This window comes from Gossypium hirsutum, chromosome A02 (genome assembly GCF_007990345.1).
Source record: "Gossypium hirsutum isolate 1008001.06 chromosome A02, Gossypium_hirsutum_v2.1, whole genome shotgun sequence".
Lineage (NCBI taxonomy): Eukaryota > Viridiplantae > Streptophyta > Magnoliopsida > Malvales > Malvaceae > Gossypium > Gossypium hirsutum.
This window is the reverse complement of record NC_053425.1, coordinates 6278863-6302064: the sequence shown is the minus strand read 5'-3', so window position 1 is coordinate 6302064 and position 23202 is coordinate 6278863. Positions and strand designations below refer to the sequence as shown.

The window sequence follows — 23202 nt, the reverse complement described above, 5'->3', positions numbered from 1 at the left end:
TTGTTTTTTTTAGATTATAATAATATTGATTTTTAAATAATTTCGTTAACCGAACTGATATAAAATTAACTTGAGACACCAATTCAATCAATCAATTTATATACAATATAGATATATAAATAAAAAGTGAATCTAATTGTAAGAAATACAAAGGGGGGTATAGGACAAGAAAGTGAAGACAAGAAGATGATGGAGAGGCAATGATGGGAAGTGGTGAGTTTTAGAATCAAATTTTTTGCAGTTTTAAAGGAAGGAAATGATTGAATAATGTTAATGTTAACTTATGGGTGGCTGGCAGCCCCCCCATTATTACCACATTCCCCACATCTTCAGCTGCATGCGCACCCCACCCCTCTCTCTCATTTCTCTTCATCCTATATCTTAAACAATAATTTATCTTGAATATTTCGATCGATTCGGTCCGTTAATATATTTTATGTTAATTTATCAATATTATTCACTAAAATAATATTTATAAAAAAATATTAAACCTCAAACACTAAACATAAAAATTTGAATTGATGTTCATAAAACATGTTATTTTTAACTTTTCTTTTTTATTTTTTTTAACTGTCATATCAATAAAAATGGTCATAACACTAGTAATAATAATACCCATTTATTGAAATCAAAAGCTTACTTGAAAAGACTCAAACAAAATCCCACCTTTTACATCAAAAGATGAAACCAAAATCTTCCTTGTTAGGGATTTAAATGCCTACATGTAACTCTAAGCTAAGCATATTCATATCACCCTACAATAACTATATATAGTGCAATAAATTAATTCAAAATTCAAAACTATGTAAGGTCCATCAAGATAATAAGTAAAAAGCACACTTATAAATGATGAAACCCCTAAGTAATGCCTAAATATGATTGGATGGATAATTACAAATATTGTAATTTAAAATATATATTGTGTAAATTGAAATAAACCCAAAGCTAGGCACAATTATTGGTCCCACTTTCTTACCCTTTTTAAACCATTCCCACCAAAACTCACCACCCCAAACCCCAAATCATGCAAGCCCTAAGCTAAGCCACCAAGTTTGGTCCCACTCATGAGTTTGAATGTGCCTCCCCCGACAACCACCATGGCTTGGTCCCATTGCAACTACACACATAATCTAAGATGTGCCCCAACATCTTGGCATATAATTGGTATAAACCTTGGGGTTTTATATGTTTTTTATGGGGAGGGTTAGACAAATAGTCCCCACAAGATCCCTTTGGTTGGTCGACATATGAATGTCTATAGGGGCATCTAACAAGTTGCCTTTAGCCGCCACACATATATGATTTGCATGCGCAACATCTGCCCACACACATGTTGCACTATTTGTGCAAAAAATTGCTTTCCCAAAATAACTTAATGGGTAACTTTTTTTTCCCTTTTCTTGGCTTTGTGAGTCTCTACTGAGTGCCACTGTACCATGCGCACAAATTTTGGTTAAAATTTTGTACAAATGGCCCACTATCTTTTATTTAGAAAAACGATATTATCCGCTCTAATAATATTGTCTTTAATATTTAAATTTGAGTTCTTATCTTGAAGTATAATGTGCACCATCATCTCATTTGTCTTGGATATGCTCTCATTATAATGAAAGTACTTGGCAGATCCTTAACCTTATCAAATAATCAATCTCTGCTAGATCAATTTAGTTCATATATTATTAAAAACAATCAAATAAGATCATATTTTTAATGAAGTAAACACTTAGGCTTTAATTGATAGAGTGAAAAGAAAATTAAAATGATAGGAAATTGAAAGAGTAGAAAAATAGAAAGATGAAAAATATAATTTTCCTTCTTTTTGATGTGCTTGATGGGAGGGATAGAAAAATTGAAAGAAAAACTAAATTTTTTTCCGGTTATTGCTCAATAGAGTTAAAAAGTAAAAGGAAAGAAAATATAATATTTGAAAAATGCATGCTTTTGAACAAGCATGCATGCACCTAGACCAGTTCATGGGTTGGGCTATTCGGCCCGGTCCGAAGGCCCGCCCTAAATGTGGGAGGGTTTGGGCAAAAATATAAGCCCGAAAAATGGGCTTAGACAAAAAAAATAATGCCTGTTTAAAAAATAGGTCGGGCCTCGGGTAAGGTATTTTTGGCCTGGGCCTGGCCCGACCAGGCCCGAATTCACTAAAAAACAAAAAAAAAATCTGCTATTTTTTTTTTACTTTTTGAATGTTATTTTCTTGTTTTTTTCTCCTTATTTTGCTACCATATTACTATTAGTTACTATTATTTTGTTGTTATTGTTTGGATATTGTATAAAACTTATTTTATTATTAATTTGTTATTATTTTAAAGGTATTTGTTAATTTTGTTATTATTTTAGAGGTATTTTCTTGTTAAGTTGCATCTATCTTAGTGCTATTTAAGTCTACGTATTTTTTAAAATTTATTTTCAATTTGTTGGAAAATATTTATTTTGATTTTTTAGTATTTTTGATGTATTATATATATTTAAAAATTATATAGAATAATATAAAAATAAATACTGGTGGGCTGGGCTAGGCCCGAGTTTTAGTATTTTTATTTGGTTCGGGCTTGAACAAAATTTTAGGCCCATTTTTTGGGCCCGGCCCGACCCATGATCACCTCCACATGCACCTCTTTTTTTTTTCTCTCTCTCTCTTCTTATCATTTCAGTCTCTAATGATTTATTTTTATATATTAGGATGAAAAATAGACTTCTCTCTTGTTTTCTGTTCTCTCGTTTTTCTTTTATTTACTTTTATTTACTATTTATCAGATTTAATATTTTAAAAGATTTTATGATTTTACAAATAAAATTTTTTATTTGGAATTGAACTGCAAACAAAAAAAAATATTATCATGCCATTTTTGAAACAGTAAATATTATATCTATTAAAAATTAGTTTTGTTTGGTTCTTATTAATAGTATAGTAACTAAATTGACTTGTTTATTAATAGGAGAACTAATTTAATCCTGTCTATATAAAAGGAGGACTTGTCAAATACTTTTACCTTCCGTTATACTATAAGGCCAACATGAATCTTATTCGAATCCGAGTAACCTATGCTAGATCTACTAAACACCGTCATATGATTGTATAGACAATGTGAACTAAACTTAAGTTCCATGACTAAATGCTTTACTCTTGGATTCATTTTCATTGGGTTGAATCACTTCTATTCCAACTTATAGAGCAGGTCTTTAGAGACAATTTAAGTCACAAACCGTATCAAATTTGGGTCCTATAATAAAAATTAAGTCATTCCGATAACTTTGTTAATAGATTTTTTATTAAATTTTGAATATATTACCTTCTTATATTTAAATATTTAATTTTAAAATTAAAATTCAATTGATAACGCATATTAAAATTTAACATAACTCAATCGATGGAATAAATAAAAAGATTAAAATTCTAAACTTAAAAATCCAAAGAATATAGCGTTATCAAAATTTGGTTCTGAAAACTGTAGTAATCCAGTTATACTGGTACAACAGTATCATACCTCGTAGATGCTAAAGATTTTTGAGTCAAATGTTAGGGATGGTTTTTAACATAAAATAAAATTGGTAGTAATAATAATGATCTTGTCAGATTTAGCCCCACAAACACATTAAAGGAAAAAAAAGAAAAAACATCTTTTATCATTTTCTCACATTCTTACTCAGGCCTATGAAAATGAGTGAAAGTTATATTTAAATATAAGGATATATCATTTTTCTTTGGTATTTTTTTTCGGTATTCGATTGTTATACTGTGTTTCATTTAAATTCGGGTAATTTTTTTTTAAACTATTTTTTTAAGAAAGAAGAATAAATAAACTAATTATATAAATTAGACTATTCCGTTTAGTGGGGAGATCTCAAACAAGAGTAAATTATTTATTCTATGTTGGGTTAAATTGACCAAATGATTAACTCTTTGATTATCCCCTCTAGAATTGTGGCGAATGTTCAGTTGTCTAAACCGCGATAAAATTTGATGAATTCTCCTGACCAAAGTAGAATTACACCTTTCTGAAGAACCGCTTTAAAACTATCAATTTAAATTAACACATTGTCATAGTCTCACTCAATTAAAAGAACCAGTCCATTCAAAATATCCCGTGGCTTAGTATCAAAAACAAAATTTAAGTATTAGCACACTGCTTTCTTTATTAACAATATTCGAATTTGAAATTTTATTTAAAAAAATATTAAATTCTTCATTATTTGACATTAATCAAATGTTAAAGGAGATTAAGTCTTAATTTAATTAACATTAACAATTAAGAAAACGTAAATTCAAGTATGTATTATACGAAATATTAGTAAACTTATAGTGTACTGTGTTGTGTTTAAGTGTCTATGGTGTCTTAATTCGTTTCCCTTCATCCCTACAGCTTTTATAATAACTTCCCGTAATTGTACAGTGTACAGTACAGCAGCAGAGATTTTCTGTCGTCTGTCCCACCCAATCATGCTTTGTCTACGTACACGTCTTAAAAAGTTAATTTATTCTTTTCATAAATTAAACTTATTTAAATCAGTTCAGTTGAATTATTATTTAGGATAAAGAAATATTTAAATTTTGAATTTGCTTTTTTTCAATTTAATTTTTGAATTTCTTTTATCTATATTAAATTTGAAATTTGATAATTTTTTTAATTTGGTCCCTGAACTTTGATTTTGTTAGGGTGTGATGAAGAGAAACCTTGATGGTGTACTTAATTGAGTTCAAAACTAGAGGGATGAGAGAAGAATGCGTAAAAATCATTCTTCCAAATTAGAATGATAAGAGGAGAGAAAATGAGAAAAAAATGCATGTTAGTTCAAAATTATTCATTTTTCAAATGCTTTATTTTTTTTCTTTCATTTTTCAACTCTACCAAGCAATGGATGGAAAGAAAATTACTTTCTATTTTTATTTTTCTATCTTTCTTACCAAACACCTATGGAACGAAAATTTATGTTTTTCATCCCTCTAATTTTCTATCCCTTTAATTTTTCATCATTCCAATTTTCTTTCCACTTTATCAAGTAAAATCTAAGAGTGTGCAATGTTCTCACCTAAAGAAAATTTTACATTAAATATAAAAATTATTCAAAAATTAAGAGATTATAAAGAAATTGTGATTTCTTTTATAAATCTTTTAAATTTTTGAAGTGATGATACTTCACAATCATACTTTAACAAAATCTAAGTTCAAAGACCAATTTTGAGAAAAGTTGGTAAGTTTTGGGACTAATGTGAACAAAAAAGTTCAGAGACTAAGGTGAGCGAAGTTAAGTTCAAGAACTAAAAGTGTGATTTGTTGGGTGGGAAAGTAGAGGGATGGAAAGAGAGAATGGAAAAGTAAAAAGAAAATAAATTTTAAGTGTGCTTGATAGAAAAGAAAAGTACTGAGAGGAAAAAAAATATGAGAGATGATCATTTTTCATCCTAATGCATTAAAAACAATCCTTTCAAATTGGAATGATGAGAGGAGAAAATAAGCGAGAGTTGTATGTTAATTCAAAACTATGCATTTATCAAAATTTTTATTTTTTCTATTTTTCAACTCTAACTAGTAATAGATGGAATGAATCATTTTTCTTTCAAATTTTTCTATCTTTCCTACTAAACACACCAATGGAAAGATTGGTTTTTATCCATTATAATGAAAATGATCATCCTAGTACATAATTTTGAACTAACATACATTATTCTCTCATGCATTTTCTCTCCTTTTATCATTCTCATTTAGAATGATTAATTTTTATTCTTTTCCATTTTCTTCCCTACCAAGCATACTCCAAATTTATTTTCTTTCCATTTTTTCACTCAATCAAATACACTCTAAATTTAAAAAATGCAAAAAATTAAAAACATATTTTAACTTTATATTAATACATAATCTAATATAAATATAGAAAAATATATTTTTAAAATTATATAATAATATTGAGATACATATAATATAATCCTTGGAATGGATTAACACCTCTACTTATGAAAAATGGAATTCTTATTACAATTAGTAATGACATAACCATGCTGTCATTCCTTATGCCTAACCCCAAAGGGTTGCACCAAAAAAGAGAGAAAAAAAATAGTGGACCCATTGAAAAGTGAGTGAAAAGAAGTGCAATTTTTTGTTTCATTCTTATTTATATTCCTAATTAAAGATTTATTTTTAAAATATAAATGTAATATTGTAAAAAGATTAATTATTACTCATGCATGGGAAAGAAAGTGGAGAGATTTTGTAAAAAAATTAGAGAGAGCCCAAAAGACCTGGTTTTTGATGGCATTAATAAATGCACATTGAGGAGGGGCCAAAGGCATGGCATATCCAAACATGGAGGCTATCATGCCCCTCAAGGCCTCATCTCTAAACTCTTTTGTCTCTTTTCATATTCGATAATCATATTTAGAGATAATAAAATATTAAGTATTAATTTTTTTAAATTATTTAAATTTGAAGCCGTTATTTTACTTATAATTGGAATATATAAATTAAATATTATTATTCATTGCATATATGAAATTGTAAAAAAGAATGTTAATTCAAATTCGAAAATATTCGAATTTAAATCCATTAAAATTTTTTTATATATAATTGAAATTATAAACCTTTTATGACTAACGGGTTTAGATTTGAATTTGTATCCATTATCTGAATAAGTAACGCGGATTTAGATAACGGATGTTTGGAGTATCTATTTCCATTTGCAATGAATAATAATTTTAAGATTTGTATCCAAATGTTATTTGCATATGCAATATCTAGATCCGAAAAAATAAATTAAATATCCATAAATATTTAAATTTGTAATCTAAATTACTATCCCTGATTTGATTTAAAAAAATAAACTTTTGATAATCGATAATTACATTAAATTTCAAATAAATTTAGAATCGAATCGAAATAGATTTAATATTCTTTCATAATATACAATGAGATTTTAGTTGAAAGATCCGTCAACTTTAGATATACATGGATAATTCAAAAGGTTTTAATAATATGTTATTTGGGGATGTTGGGGTTCTCATCTCTGGACAAACAAATCTATTGGAAAAGCTTCCTACACTTTCAACAATGGAAGACAGGGTTTGGGTTTTTGGATTTTGGAAGAACAAAAAAGTGTTGGATATGGTGATTAGGCTTTTGGGACTGACAGTGAACCAAAAGATATGAGACCACACTGCCCACATCTTGGAACTTGGGAAACTCTTATTATTTAATTAAATTAATACTGCTCTTATTTACTTACTGCTTCCACCAACTTTTTAGGGTTCTAATTACTCTACCACTTAAAATCATCTCCACCATTCTACAAAATTATAGGTGGTAAGATGGAAAGTATTATTTTCAAAAAAAAATTTAAAAAAGAAAAGGTTATTTCTCTTATTCTAGCTAGTCTCCTCAACCGTTATAATTATATTTAAATATCTAAATAAGATCGAATTATACATTGAATCAAACTTAATTTAACTCAATATTATGATATTCATATACGTCAAAACATAAAAATTATAAATATTTAAATATTTGAATATTTGATTTTATTTTCTTGAAATTTAAAAGAAAATGAAGAGAGAGAATCACAAAATTGCATATGAAATAGGTTTTGTTGATAGATAATGATATTAACACTTTTCCTTTTAGGTAAAGAGGGTTTCCTTGCATCCAAAACAGGCACTTAAAAAGCCCCCCCCCCCCCACCATCTGGTTTGATTAGGCAGACAAAAGAATCTATTAATGAGATAAAGAAAAGGCTAAAAATGTGACATAATGATTATAATGTTGATATTGTTATATGATCAAAATATATGCTTTTAAATGTGGCATGCATGATACAAGCATTGCATCAACTTAACCAATTTTATTATTATTTTTAACTAAGTTATAGGATTGATTAAATGTTACTTCTATTAATATGGAATTGTTGTCAATATAAGAGGATGTATGTTCTAGTGCGTTAAAACGTTTATCCTCCTGAGTTGGGGAGAGGCTATGGATAATTTTAGACATTGTGTCAAATAAAGCAGATATAATCAGAACCTATAATAAGATTGTTAAAAAAAAAACCTATATAATGAATTTTTGCTATTCAATGTTCTTAGTTTAATCTATAAATTTAAACAAAAACATTTTAATTAATAAGTAAATTAAGTTAGCTCGATCAAGGTGTTTATGAAGCAGATTGGAGCCGGGTCTAGATAATATTCAAGTCAAGTCAAATATTGTATAGTATTAGAATAATTTATGTTTGTTCAAGATTCATCTATATTTGTAATAAACTATTCTAGTTCTTTTTTAAACTTGTGATTTAAAAAAATAAATTATGTAAATTTTAATTTAATATTTAATAAATTTATATATTTTTTCTTTTATTAAAATTTTAATGTAATAAGATATTTATTAAAAAATGATTAAAAAGTAAAAAAAGACTTTAGTTGAAATGATATAGTACAAATGTTTAAATATTTCGTGTTTTAGGTTCAAATTTTATTATATGAGTGTTTTTTTTATATAAAATATATAAAAGGACAAAAGCATCCTCAAAATGATGTAATTTATTAGAGGCTTAAGGGTGTAAAAAGCTTGCAAATTTTTTAACAAAAAGCAATTAAGCCACTCATTTTTTTTTGTACTCAATTGAGCACTTAAACTTTCAAAATGCATAAAAAAGGCCCTCAAACTTCTTCTTCAAAAAAATTAAGCCCTTGCTTTCTTTTTTTCACTCAATTGGGTGCTTGAACTTTCAAAATGTATAAAAAAGACCCTCAAATTTTTTTAAAAAACTATTTAAGCCCCTGCTCTTATTAAAAATTAGAAAAAAATTTATAAAAAAAAATAAAATTTAAAACTTATTAAAAATTATATTTTTTTATAAAAATCGTGAAAAAAATTATTAAATTTTATAAAAATCATAAAAAAATTAATGACTCTTAGTTTTTTTTTTCAATTAAAGTCATCACATGCTGGCGTAACATGTGGCAAAAATTAAAAAAATAAAAATCAATAAAAATTATAGAAAAATTATAAAATGCTTCTTTTGGAACGATAACTTTTATAATTTTTTATATTTCTTTACATTTTGTATAATTTTCTCATGACTTTATAAATTTATATAATTTTTTTATATTTCTATATATTTTTTAATTTTTTACAATTTTATAAAATTTTACAATTTTTTAATATATTTTTTTATAATTTTTATAATTTTTATAATTTTTAATAATTGAATTTTTTATTAAAAATTAATAATATTTATAGCTTTTATTTATTTTAAAATTTTATAATTTTTTTCTAATTTTTAATAAAAGCAGGGGGCTTAATTGCTTTTTTTTTTAAGTTGAGGTTTGATGTATTTTGAAAGTTCAAGTACCCAATTGAGTGCAAAAAAAAGTAGGGGCTTAACTGTTTTTTTTTTTAAAAGTTTGAGGACTTTTTGCAGCTTTAAACCTTCATTTTATAAAGCAATAAATGTTTTAATATGAAGTTCTTTGAAGAATTTTCTCATTTCTCAATCTACACCCCTCATTAAGGGAAAGAATGTGTTTTTTTTTGGCCAACTTAACCGGTTATAATTTTAAAGAAATAGATCCAGTCAAATTAAAGCTCGAGAATTAAGGTAATCGAATCGATTTTAAATCAATCGGTTAACCAACTTTAATTATTAGATTTAAATAATATATGTTTATTTTTTATATTCTAAATAATAAATATAATATAAATGCTTAAAAATATTAAATTAAATCAAAATGTTTAATTAAATTAATTTGAAAATTTAAAAATAAATAAAAATAAAAATAATCAACAAAAATCGAATCCATAAATTTAATTAATTTCCTCAATTTTAACCTAAATAAAGAGAAGTTGGGTAGAGACTCAAGATAAATGAATTTTGGGTCATATTATTCATTTAACTGTTGATACTGATCTTGGCCTTCTCAATCTTGAAGCCGGTAAGGCCCAAAACCGCACAAGAGGTAGCCGAAGCGATCAAGGACAGCTCCATAGCACTCTACATCAAACCCCTTTTCCAAAGTTGAATATCTTGAGAAGGTCTTTCTTCTTTTATATGTTGGCATAATTTCAAGCATTTTTATTTTTATTTTGGAGTTGGCCGGAGTGATGGGTTTCATGAATTATTTCATTTGATAATAGTTTTAGCATTGAATTTACTGGTTTTATCTTTTATTACTTCACACGTTATGCCATTTACATTATTGTTCTTCTCCATATATTTGATGCTCTTTGCTTTCCCAACTGGCATGAAATGCTACGAACCGTCAACAGGATGTCAACAATGGAGTTTTTGAAGTAATTGTTGATTTATTACTGCCCATATTTGAAATTGGTAATTCTACTTTGAATGAAGTTAATATTTTGGAGGTATCTATAACAATCAATCTATTTGAAATAATTTATCTTAAAAGATTGAATGGAATCAGATTAAGGAATAGGATCAATTGGATTGGAATAGCATTGAAGACATATCTCCTATAATTCACTTTATATTGGTATTTATTATTATATTGCATCTTGTTATTATACTTGTTTAATAGAGAAATTAATTGTAATTGATCTCTAGTATGTTAGCAAATTTCAAAAAATATTATATATTGGGAGGCTTGTATAGATTTTTGTATTGAGTATCGAGAGCACTTCTCTATTGATTATGGAACAATTTGTGTTTACTGCCTAGAGGTAAGTGATCTAAACCTTTTATGTATAAAAGATAGTTTGCTATACTAGGATGTGATAAGATTTGGATTACTTGTTGTATTGGGTTGAAAAATATTAGATTTATTTATTAAGTGAGAATTTGCAGATATAAGGAAACCGAACTGAGTAAACAATTTGTTGTGTTCTTGTTTTCTCTGTTTTATTGCAATGCCACAAAACAACCATCACTTCCATTCAAACACTCTGTTTTCCTAGGCAAATAGCGCCGGTTTGTTTCAAAAATTGGTATTAGACTATCCCGCTTAATGTAACTAGTGGTGTTTTTTTGATGTTGTTAATTGCTAGACATGGAAGGATCTTTAGATTATTATCTCCCTATGTTGGAGGTTCCAACTATGTTTATCAAAAGGCAAGAATGAAAGCATTCATCAAGTCCATTGATGAAATGCATGGCGCTTTGTAGGGATGAGCTTTCAATTAAATTGAGTGACAAAAATTTAAGTTAGTTGAGTTGACGAGTCTTATTTTATCATCTTAAATCGATTTAAATTTTTGAATTTTTTTAAAATCTGGTTGAGTGAAAAGAAATTCGAGTTTAGTCGAATTGAGTGAAATTGTTAAAGTTAACTTAACAAAATTAAATATGCTAAATTAAAATTTTGTTACAATATAACTAATTACACATTAAAGCACATAAATTTGAAACTATATGTATTTGAAAACTCTTTCAAAATAAAAGATACTTTAGTATAATAAACTTAGATTGGTAATGTACTTGTTTAGGTCCTCAAAAATATTATTTTGGAAATTTTTATAAATTTTTTATATATTCTTTAAAATTTTTTAGGATTTTCAATATTTTTAATTTTAAAAATTATGAAAATTTAGAATTTTTTATAAATAATTTAAAATTTTAAAAATTATTTTGATCCTTTTTTTGTAATTTTTGTTAAGAAAAACCAATTTGCTCATTTTCAAAGTAGCAAGGGCCAAAGGGGTATTTGTATTAATATGTTATTTAAGTTATTCGAACATTTTGAGTCATTTGAATTGCAAAATCAACTCAAATCGAACTTGAAAAACCAAATTATATATTTGAGTTTACTCGAATAATTTAATTTGATTAACTTGATATTTAAAAAAAATCAATTTATTCGAGTCAAATTAAGTTTTGCTCACACTATCATTTTGTCCTGACTTAATTAAATAATCTTAAATCCTTGTAAAAAAATAAATTAAGAACTAGTAAAAATGTAAAATAATATAATTAACCCCTCCACATCATCATTTTTCCACATCAAACTGACTATGTTTACTGTCTCGTTATCATTTTTTCCATGCCATTTGTCATGTTAACTTATCACTTCAGCACTTAACGTTCGTCAAAGATTTCGACAGAAAAACGAATACAAGAAACTCGATTGGGTACATTTAAAAGCTCAATTTATTGTACTTTTCGATGGGGCTTAATTGATTTTATTAATTATTTTCAGTAGGCTTATTTGAAAATTTACCAAATTAAATAATAATTGGAACGAACAAAGGTCCAAAAGCCTAGCCTGAACCGGTTTCCGTATAATTTGAAATTTGGCGTCAAAAACATTCAAAAATAAAAATGAGACCCATCTCAAAACGGGCAATCTCCTAATTCCCAATTCTCCTCTATACGTCCCTTCAAAAACCCTAATTTCCCATTAATAAAACATTAGATTTGATATAAAGCCGAGAAAAAAGGAGGGTTTCTTTCTTTGTTTCTCTTACAGTTGAATCTGTGCAATCCACAATGGATTTCTTCAAAATTGTATTCTCCAACGATGTACAACCCCAAAGCCCCGATCCCCCCACTGAACCGTCTCCAAACCTGGGATCGTCCTCCACGTGGAGTTTCGGCGGCCTAGTGAAAACCCTTGCGAGCAAGTCGGAATCGGTGATTGAATCCTACCGGAAGGATTTCGAGGAACTCGGATCGGGATTGAAGAAGGAAACCGAAATTATCAGGAGCGTGGCCTCACGCGCTGTCACTGACTCCCTCGATATCGGCGCCTCAGTTGCTCAGGAAAAGCTCGAGTTGGTGGGACAGGCTATTGATGACATCGGTAGCTCCGTTTGGAAATCAACGGCTCAGATCATCTCTCACGGTAAAGATACGTTCTTATCACCTTCCGACGATTATGATTCCGATCCTGAAAATTCTAGAAACAAAAAATTAAATATCAATAGTAATAGCGTTAATGAGAAACGGTACAGTCGTTTTGAGATGCAAATTCGAGCGCTTCAATCAAGTAGAACTACTTACTGTACGGAACCCGATGATTTGGAGGATTATGGGAATTGGAAATTAGGGATTAATTTGGAAGATAAAAGAGGTGAAATTGAAGATTTGTTAAATGAAAATTCAGCTGTTCAAGATATTTTTAGAGAAGTTGAATCAAATGAATTTGAATATAAGAGATACTGGAGTAACTACTTTTATAAGTTAAGTAAGCTAATCAAGGCGGAGGAGGCGAGAGCTAAGCTCGTTAAACGAGCAATTTCGGGGGAGGAAGACGAGGATTTGAGCTGGGATATTGATGAGGACGATGAAGGAGTAGAGGGTGGAAATGTTGATAGTGAGAAAAAGGAGCATGATTTGCGTGAAGATAGTGAGGAATGTTCGAAAAAGGATGAGGATAAAGTGAGTTCGTGTAAGGATAGTGATGTTTCCATAATTTCGACCCAACATTCAATGGCTGAGGAGGAAGGGTGGGATGAGATTGAGGAGATTCGGAGTAGTAACGACAATAAAGGGGACAATGTTGTTGGGAGCACTAGTAGGATTGATCTATGTAAGCGGCTGAGTGTTGCAGAGGAAGAAGAGGATTTGACTTGGGATATCGATGACGAGGAAGAAGATCAGCCTGTTAAAGCTTGATTGAATACCTGTAGTAGTATTAATGATTCTTTTAAGATAGTTTTCGTTTTTAATTGATAAGAAACTTAGGTTCTTGTAAGGATAGTGATGTTTTTGTAGCATCAAGCCGACACTTGCTGCCCTAGGGGCTAGGAGGAAGGGTGGGCTGAGATGGAGGAGATTCGTAGTAGTAATGGTGATAAAGGGATGACGTATTGGTAGCACTGATAGGGTTTATCCGTGAAGCCGCTTAATCTCGCAGAGGAAGAGGAGGATTTGAGTTGGTATATTGATGATGATTTTGAGGATGAGCCTGTTAAAAGCTTAATTTGATATTGATGTAGGGAATCAAAATAAACCGTTGATGCTAGCAATATTATCATTTAGGTTCTTTTCGGATGATTCTTTTTTTTAAAACCCAGCTTCCATAGTTTGTATATGATAAAAGATCAACCAAATATTTAGTTTATTATGTAAAAATTTCACAGTTATTGAATTCAATTGTCTTTTTTCTTTTTTGAATGTTTGGCATACTAGAAAATTAACCCAAAGATAAGATAATCTGTAAATTGATCCATGGACAATGAATATTACATATAATAAAGCAACCTCATAAGCAAAACTAATTAAGAATAAAAAAAGGTGGTATTGAACAAGAAGAGAGAACCAATGATATAAAGTTAGGATAGTTCCAATTATGCATATCCCCCATATGATACTGATCAGGTTAGAAATACTGCAAACAGAAGTAGCTGGCTTGGTACTCGTGAAGAAACCACCGGCGAAAGTATTTTAGTGTCACCTTGTTTCGGTTCTTGCCAACCTGACCTTGTGAGTGAATATGATACAACTAACTGTCACCTGATCTCAGAACCCGCATAATGGAAATGAACAAGTTCAGGATGTCTAAATAGAGAGTGGCGGATGCTAATATGTAATCGTCGTATGTGAAGCGCTTGATCAAGTTGTTGGTGTCATAGACTATGAACACGCAGAATACCAAGGCGCTGATTGCACCATAGATGGCAGTAGTGGTTGGGCCGAGTGGGAAGAACATCTGCATGATAATAAAACATGTGTTAGGTCGGAAGAAACCTGCATATGAGTGTGTGAAAGCACAAGTGATGTTATAGTGTTGAACTTCTAATTGCATAGAATGATGACCAAGACACATGAAACCGTACATACGAGCATGTGCAAGCACAAATAATCGTATATTGTTGAACTGAGACCGAGATGTCTCACCTGGATTAGACTGGTTAGGACGAGGATCACAAGGCTGGTGAACAAAATTGGCCCAAGGTAGTTAAAGTCCTTGCCATTCTTAGACGCCCAGAAAGTGTAGCCAGTAAGAGATGTAACCACAGCTGCTGTTAAAATTTGTGCTTCAAGCACTATTCTTCCTGAATCCATGCAATGAAAAGCAGTTTAGTTTCAAGAATCCCAGATTTATAACTAGACCTAGAACTTGTTGACAGCAAGTATGGAGTAGGGATACTAACCATCAGTGTTGGCGCAGCTCACACCGACTGTGAGACTCAGAAACACGGTGAAGGCGCCAAGGATGATAAAATTCAGTGGGTGCTTTTGGTGATAGACGTGCAAGGGCCACACCACTGCATGGATTGAGTTTTGTAGGTAAGAAATAAAGACAAAGTGTGGTAATGTGACATAATAAATGAAGAACAGCTCCTAAAATTATTTGAAGTAATTGCTTGGGAGACAAAAGAGTCCTCTATGAATCAAGCTAAATGCATTATAACTACTAGATATGTTCATGGTTAGGTTATCTGTCCAGGCCATCTGTCCAGACCTGAAGGCCTGTCTAAAATTTGAGAAGATTTGGACAAAAAAATTAGACCCGTTTAAAATATAAGTTGAGCTCAAGCTTAAACATTCAAGACCCGAACACGACCTGTTTTAAGTTTATAATATTTTATATTATGTTATTTTTATATATTATGTAATTTAGAACACATTAAAAAAAAATCTATACTAAATATATGATACTACTTTCTATGTAAACATTAAAATAATATTAAGATGATTATATACTTTTTTTTTCAATGTATAAAATTATTAAATATTAAAATAATATAATATAAATATTTTTAAAAAAAATTATAAAATAATATGGACGAGCTTAAAATGGACTTGGTAAACCTTTTACAAATATAGGCGGGTTTAGGCAAGTTTTAGATCCAAATTTTGGGCCAAACAAAGTTTGGACAATTATAAAATATGTTAATATCATTCTTAAACCTGATCTGAATACTGCCTAATCTAACCTATGAGTACCTCTAATTATAACCGATAATTAACCAACTGAAGAGAAAGAAAAAATGGTAAAGAGTTATAGGAAATCTCTTGAAGCACATGATTATTATAACTGCAAATAATACACATTTGAAAAACTATTACTAGAATTATTAGAATTAATAATTCTAATAATTATGATCGATTTGAAAACTTGAATATATTTTGATCCATATCAAAATAAATTTGAACAAATACCCCATAATTTTGTGTTTCGATCGGATAATCACATGGTTGAAATAAAAAGAATAGCAGGTGAAATGCTATCGTACGAAGGACAAAAAAATAGGTAAAAGAAAAGAGAGAGGACATTACAGATGAGAGGGACTAAACAGAAGAAGAGCAAGAGGCCTGAGTTTCCACGTAGGAGGTCGATGATCGACGGCGACGAAACCACAAAGGCGGAGACCACGGTGGTAAGCAATAGCTGCACCGCCAGGATGCCGTAGACCTTGCGGATAAAGCCCCATCGGAGCTCATTCTCGCCATAGCCGAGTCCCGGGTAAAGAGTCTCCCCTGACTCTAGATCTATCTGCTCCGCCTTGCGGGCGTCCGTGCGACTCAGGCTCTCGTATCCGTACATCGTTTTTATTTCCGCGGGAAAACCCGTTCGGAAAAAAATCGTCGGGATTTATTTATACTAATAAATTATTAATAGTAAATGTAAATATAAATATCGATAACCAATCAAAATGATTGGTAATGTTGGACCCACGCGTTATTAAGAGCTTAATAAACTGATTATATATATTTTTTCAATTTGATTATAACAATAAATTTTATTGGTCGTTTTAACTAAAAAAATTAATTTAACCTCGTAATAAAAATGACTTTTTGGTAATTTTAAAATAAAGAAAAAAAAAGAAAATTCATTTTTTATATTTAAATTATAAGTGTAAATGTTATTTAGTCAAATAAATAAACAACACAAACGGATTTTCGATGGAATTCATGGAAATGGTGTCACTACACAATCAATATATTGTAAAATTTAAAATTGAAATGTCAAATAAACTCAAATAATAAGAAATTTAATTTATGATTATTATTGAATTAAGATAAGTTCTAATATAAATATATTTGTTTTTTTAAATGAAAATTTCATCAAAATCAATTTTCCATATATTATTACATAAAATCAAAATCATACAAAAATGACATTATTATACAAACACTCAACCAGGATATTAAAAAATTGATTATATATTTTTTCTACAAAAATTGGGATGTTAGTGGTGTTAACAAATAATCATGTAAAACCTGTCCACTTTCTATATATATATATATATTTGTATTACGTTGTTTTTATTTTACCTCAGTCAAAACAAACAGCAAAAAAAGAAGAAGAAGAAGAAGAAGAAGAGATTTTATTAAAGAAAGAAGCAAGTAAAAGAGAAACGAACTAAAAGGAAAATTATATTTATTTAAAACGATTTAAACTTATAAACTACACTATTTTGATTTGCATACAGATAAGCATCCATAGTGCAGTTCAGATTAAACTAAATTGAACAAAGTTTTAAGAAATTTCAGACCCTAAAAAGCGAAAGTAAAAAGGGAAAAAAAAGATAGATGAGTACTTGAAACGATTCTTCTTTGTTTTTTTAGTTGATATCGGAGTCATCAAAATCGTCTTCGAAGTTGTTGAAGAAATCGGCATCGGCGAGCTTGTTGTCGGAAGCGATGACGCCTTCGCCGAAGATCTCCGGTGTGTCAACATCGTCGACTTCCATGGCTGAACCTTGGTCGTCTGGGTCCGTCACGAATTCCATCGGCATCGGCCTCATCTTTCCCCCCTTTCTTTAAGCTTCTAGGGATTTCTTTCGTTGGTTTAATTTTAATTATGTTAATTGAAATATCACGCTGAGGTTATATAGAGGATGTTAACCCCGAAACGATGCCGCTTATAGGTCCTTTCAGAAAACGCAGCGTTTCAGCTTTTAATTGAGAAGAGAATTTTTTTCCTTTCGGCATAATGACGTTTTTGTCGCTCTAATTTAAAATAATATATATATTAATCATTTATTTAATTAAATGTCTTTTTTAATTAGTGAACTTATATTATTTTTTAAATTATCCTAAATAAAAAAAATTATGTTTTTTAATTTTACTAATGTCACATATACGTGAATTGTCATATAGATAAGGGAATTGACAAGAAGCTAGAAGTGTTCTCCAAGTAAAGTTTTTGACCTTTTCAAGGACCATGCAATTCCAAAGGCGCGAAAATGGTCCCTCCACAACATAATGATACACCGTGGTAGCTAAGTTCACTATTACTCGATAGTCGGTCTTGACACTATACTAGTCGTCCTTACTATGGTGTCAAACAAGCCTGTCCAATTGCTTATGGTATCTTATAGGGACCTTTAAGCTACGATGCACATCAATGGGAGCGAAAATGCATCTAAGCAAATCCATATTCCACTACAGACAGTCAACTGAAAAAAGCTCACTTACCCGTAAATTCTCCATGCCCGGAAAAGGTAGGGACTCAACAAAGAAGCTACTATAATCTCCCAACCAAGGATGGTTGAAAGCTTCATACTCAATCCCTCCCCCTCTAAAACCACCGGGTGCACTAGTAAGTAAGTCCTTTGCTGCATATGCTCCTCCAAGTGTACGATGGGCATAAACCCTAACTCATTGTAAAAACATCCCCATCAGAGAAATATTTGGCTTTGATAACACAATTAATAAGAGAATCTGGGTGAGTAACCAAGCGCACCGCTTATTTACCAAGCATAGCTAAAGTAAAGCAATAAAGGTTCCGAAACTCCATACCCTCATGCTCCTTGGGAAAGCAGAGCGTATCCTATAGTGCCCAATGAATCATTTGCCTATTATTGTTTCCTGACCCTACCAAATAAAATTAATCATCCTCTATAGCTTCTCACACATACTAGCAGGTATCAAGAAAGCACCCATACAGAACATAGGAATAGCTTGAGCCATAGTTTTAATCACAACTTCCTTACCCGATTTGGACAACAATTTATTCTTTTAAGAGAAAAGACACCTGCTAAACCGCTCCTTAATAAAAGAAAAAAATTTCCTCTTGTTTTGACCCACCAACAATGGCAACCCAAGATATCGACCATGGTTAAATGGTGTTGAGACCCCTAATACTGACGTAGCAGCATTCCGATCTTGTAACTTGGTATTTGAGCAGAACAAAATTTCAGACTTCTGTAAGTTAACTGTCTGCCTAAAAGTAACTTCATAACAAGATAATATGCTCTTCATAGTAGTATAGTCCAAACTTGTAGCCTGGAAAAAGAAGCTATCATCTGCAAACAACAAATGGGATACAGAATGGTTCCAACAGCTTACCGGTATTCTATGCAAATCCCCTCGAGTTATAGCTTTGCGAAGAAGATGACTCAGACCTTCTATGCACAAGATAAATGAATAAGAGGGTAACTGGTCCCCTTGACTTAAACCCTGCTTGGCACAATTAGCCCCACCTCTCGGCCACGATATCTACTGTCTGCCAAAACTCATTCTTTGTATAATAAACTCAAAGAAGCCCCAACAGAAACTGTCATAAGTTTTTCTAATATCAACCTTCAACGCTACCTCTCCCACCCTCCTTCGACCCATATTTCGTATATGATGGATCAACTTAAAAGCGACAAAACATTATCTGTTATAAGCCAACCTGGCATAGAGGCAGATTGCATCCGAGAAATAACACCAGGTAAGGTAACCTTCAGTCTATTAGCAAGCACCTTCAACAAAATTTTATACAAGACGTTGCACAAAGCGATAGGCCTCAGATCCTTCATACAGTCAGGCTTATTCATATTACAAATCAAAACAATTGTAGTGTTAATGAGAACTATAGAAAGGAATCAAGAGAAGTAAACTGATTGAATAATTTTGATTTTTAGAGTACATTGCACAGCATTTATAACACAATGTATTAATAGTTAACTAACTATAACAACCATAACTACTAAGCTCTAACTACTAACTACTAACTGCCATAACAGTTTCCATTCCTTAACATGCCTCCATCTTCTCGATTTTTATTGATTTGTCAAACTTTTGCAACCACTTTAAGACATGATCTAAATTTTGTAAACAAGGGGCTGACAAGGTTTTGGTAAACACATCTGCAACTTGCTCATGTGTTGGAATATACCCCACACTAAGCTTTCCAGCTGCAATCTTTTCTCGAACAAATAACAGGTTTAACTCAACGTGCTTAAACTTTAAATGCAACACTAGATTTGCAGATACAGCAATGACGCCTGAGTTATCACACCATACTTGTAATGATTTGAAATTTACGGTTATTGGAAAAGTGTATTTCCGAGTCATTGTTCTATTAAAACATGTTCGTAAATATTTATTAATATTTACGAAGTTAATTGTGAGGTTAATTAGGTTTTGGCTAGGCGAATTAGCTTGAATTAATGTTAATTTAGTGTTAGGATTAAATTGAATAAAGTGTAAAAGTTTAATTGTAGAATAAAGAAAAGATGAAAGACTAAATTAGCAATTAAGCCATAGATGCCAAGTGTGTGGTAAAAATAAAATACATGTGTATTAAATAATATACATACACTTGTAATAAATACATGTATTTACTTATAATTTAAGAAATAATTATTTAGTTAATATAATATAATATAATATAAAAAACATAATTTAAATAAAGAAATAAAGAAACAAAGTTAGAGAAGAAACAGAACAGCAAAACAAAAAATAGGTGAGAAGAAAGAAAAGAAAGAAAGAAAGGGGAAATATGGATTTCAAGGTTTAAAGCTTGATTGCTAACGTTGAACCGGAGACATCGACTAAAAAGGAGAAAGAGAAAGTCAACGACGAGTGACTCGAAAAAAATACGATTTGTATTTCTATAAGTCGAATTTAATTATTAATTGTTGAATTTTGATTATATGTGTATGAAAAGATATTAAGGTAAGTATTAGTGTTCTGATATTGAATTGAATGTATTTGAATTTGTGATTAATATGATATTTGAATATTGGATAATTATGGTGTTGAATTGAATAAAATGGAATTGAATTGTGTATTATATATTATTATATTTATATTGAATTAAGATTATGATGATTTATGACTATTGTTGTAACACCCCCTAACCCTGTCCCATCGCCGGAACAGGATTACAGAGCATTACGGGTCTTTACAGTCCTTTAACACTTGAAACGGAAATATTTGAGTAATGTTACTTGATATGAATCTTATTATATCCTTAATAGGCCCACAGTGCTTACTATAAACATTTAAATCCAACCGGGGTTCGATTGGAGGCTTATAAAATTTTTCGTAAAACTTTAATATTCCCCTTTTTGAACAATACCACACGCCCGTGTGGCTTATGGGACACGTCCGTGTGTCCCCTTACCACGCCCGTGTGGGCATTCCGTGTTGCTTCATTTTAGAATCTGCCAATTTCACACGGTTAAGGCACACGTTCGTGTACTTAGCCCGTGTGGATTTATTTTCAATTCGAACTTACTGCAGTTTTCACACAGCCAAAGCACATGCCCGTGCTGCATGGCCGTGTCCTTCACACGGCTGAGACACACGTCCATGTCTCTTGCCCGTGTGGCAATCCAAGTATTCTGTTAGGGACACATGTCCTGATAACACGCCCGTGTATAAACCGTATGTCTCTCACGATTCAATCACACGCTTGTATGATCTGGCCGTGTGGACCTGTAATAAGCTTTTATTTCAGATTTACCAATCCTGCAAGACTTAAACCTCAAGCTAATATTTATTTATTTCTTTTTATATCGACTATTAACATAGTTAAAGCTAGATTAAACATACTTAGTACTTGTCCAGTTTAATAACGAGACATTCAACCAATGTACCCTCAGTGGCACCACAGTAAAAATCGGCTTAAACTCTTTTTATACAATCATAATCAACTTACTTAAATTAACTTTCCAAACATGCATGTTTTAAAATATTTACTATCTTTTACAACACCACACTTATGAACCTATGTACATGCCATTATCAACAATTAACGTGGTTTACTTTATCCAGTCTGGGATCGGCTTGGGATGCTGATTTGACGGCTTAACCGTAACTTAACCTGCGCACGGAAACAAACCGTACGCTAAGTATAAACTCAGTGGTATTTCTATAAACAGAATTACTGAATAGTATAAGGAATTTAACATTTACTTAAGTCATATAATAATCATAGTAAACTTGTAAATCATTAAATAATAATACTCGTCATTCATATATACATTCGAGCTTTAAACTTTAACTTCATAGTCTCTATAGTTCAGTCATTTAACTTAATCTCATAACATATATACCTTACCATTTGATTCAGTCTACCCTCATTATCCATTTGTACCTTCCATTTCATCATTCATCAATCAATATAACATTTACTTTCATTAGCAGTTAACATTCATGTATTCTTAGACTTTAAGCATTAACTTTAGAATCTTAATACTTCAACCATTTACTCTTCATTATTTAGCCTTAAAATCTTATTAATCGGTCTTCAGTATACTTTCATTACTATACAGTAATCTTCATCTGTCAAGCAATCAAGCAGTCTTTATAGACATAATAGTTAATAAATAATAAATTAATAATATTCATTCTTTGATATCCTTGATTATCCCTATTAACATGACTCGGACCTGACGGATACACGAACTCAAATCCAACCCACACACCAGAGATATGTCACAGTGTTTCATCGATTGAAGCCGGAATACACCGTAAGGGTAACAGTAACAGTAACAGTAGCGGTACACAAAGTACCTCATTGGAACAAATCTGAAACAGTAACAATAACAGTCAGGTACAGAGTACAGAGTACCTCTTCGGAACGAATCCAAAACAGTCACAGTAGTCGACATATATAGTGTCTCATTGACACACAGTCGAAATATCCCTAACTCCTCTGGTCCTATGGCATGCCAACTATATCTGACTAGCCCGACATTGTTAATAAGGTATTCAGTCAACTTTCAATTTCCACTTTCCATTCTTAATTTACTTTCACTTCATTTCAATACCTTTCCATATCAATTCACATGTAATTTAATTTTAATACAACATACCTTTTAATTCATTTTCCAATAATCACACATTCAAATATTTCATACTTACTTGTCACATATCAATCATCATACAACAATTAATAATCATATTCAATAAATTATAAAACATTATAATTCTTATCTTAGCATTTCCATTCTCAAGCAATTCAAATATTAACATAACAATTAACTATTAAGTTCAGTTTATAGAAATACAAACCGTAATTCTCGAGTTTACTCGATATCCTCGTCCACTTTCTCTTTCCCCTTCTTCGATGACATTTTCGGT

General features: G+C 30.6%; 3 protein-coding genes across 3 annotated transcripts; 1 reads left to right on the top strand and 2 right to left on the bottom strand.

The window, feature by feature from the left end:
* Positions 1-12189: 12189 nt before the first annotated feature.
* On the top strand, positions 12190-14064 carry LOC107936601 (BSD domain-containing protein 1). Its single transcript, XM_016869359.2, has one exon. It carries the CDS (start codon positions 12436-12438, stop codon positions 13561-13563), a length of 1128 nt encoding a protein of 375 aa, XP_016724848.1. The 5' UTR covers positions 12190-12435; the 3' UTR covers positions 13564-14064.
* Positions 14065-14083: 19 nt separating this feature from the next.
* Positions 14084-16498, bottom strand: LOC107936602 (BI1-like protein). The gene is made up of 4 exons (XM_016869361.2): positions 16174-16498; positions 15045-15158; positions 14788-14945; positions 14084-14599 (listed from the first exon to the last, which is right to left on the bottom strand). Exons 1-4 carry the CDS (start codon positions 16439-16441, stop codon positions 14393-14395), a joined length of 747 nt encoding a protein of 248 aa, XP_016724850.2. The 5' UTR covers positions 16442-16498; the 3' UTR covers positions 14084-14392.
* On the bottom strand, positions 15045-17697 carry LOC107936603 (small acidic protein 1). The gene is made up of 2 exons (XM_041089572.1): positions 17439-17697; positions 15045-15158 (listed from the first exon to the last, which is right to left on the bottom strand). The coding sequence occupies exon 1, from the start codon at positions 17643-17645 to the stop codon at positions 17463-17465; it is 183 nt and encodes a 60-aa protein (XP_040945506.1). The 5' UTR covers positions 17646-17697; the 3' UTR covers positions 15045-15158; positions 17439-17462.
* Positions 17698-23202: the final 5505 nt, after the last annotated feature.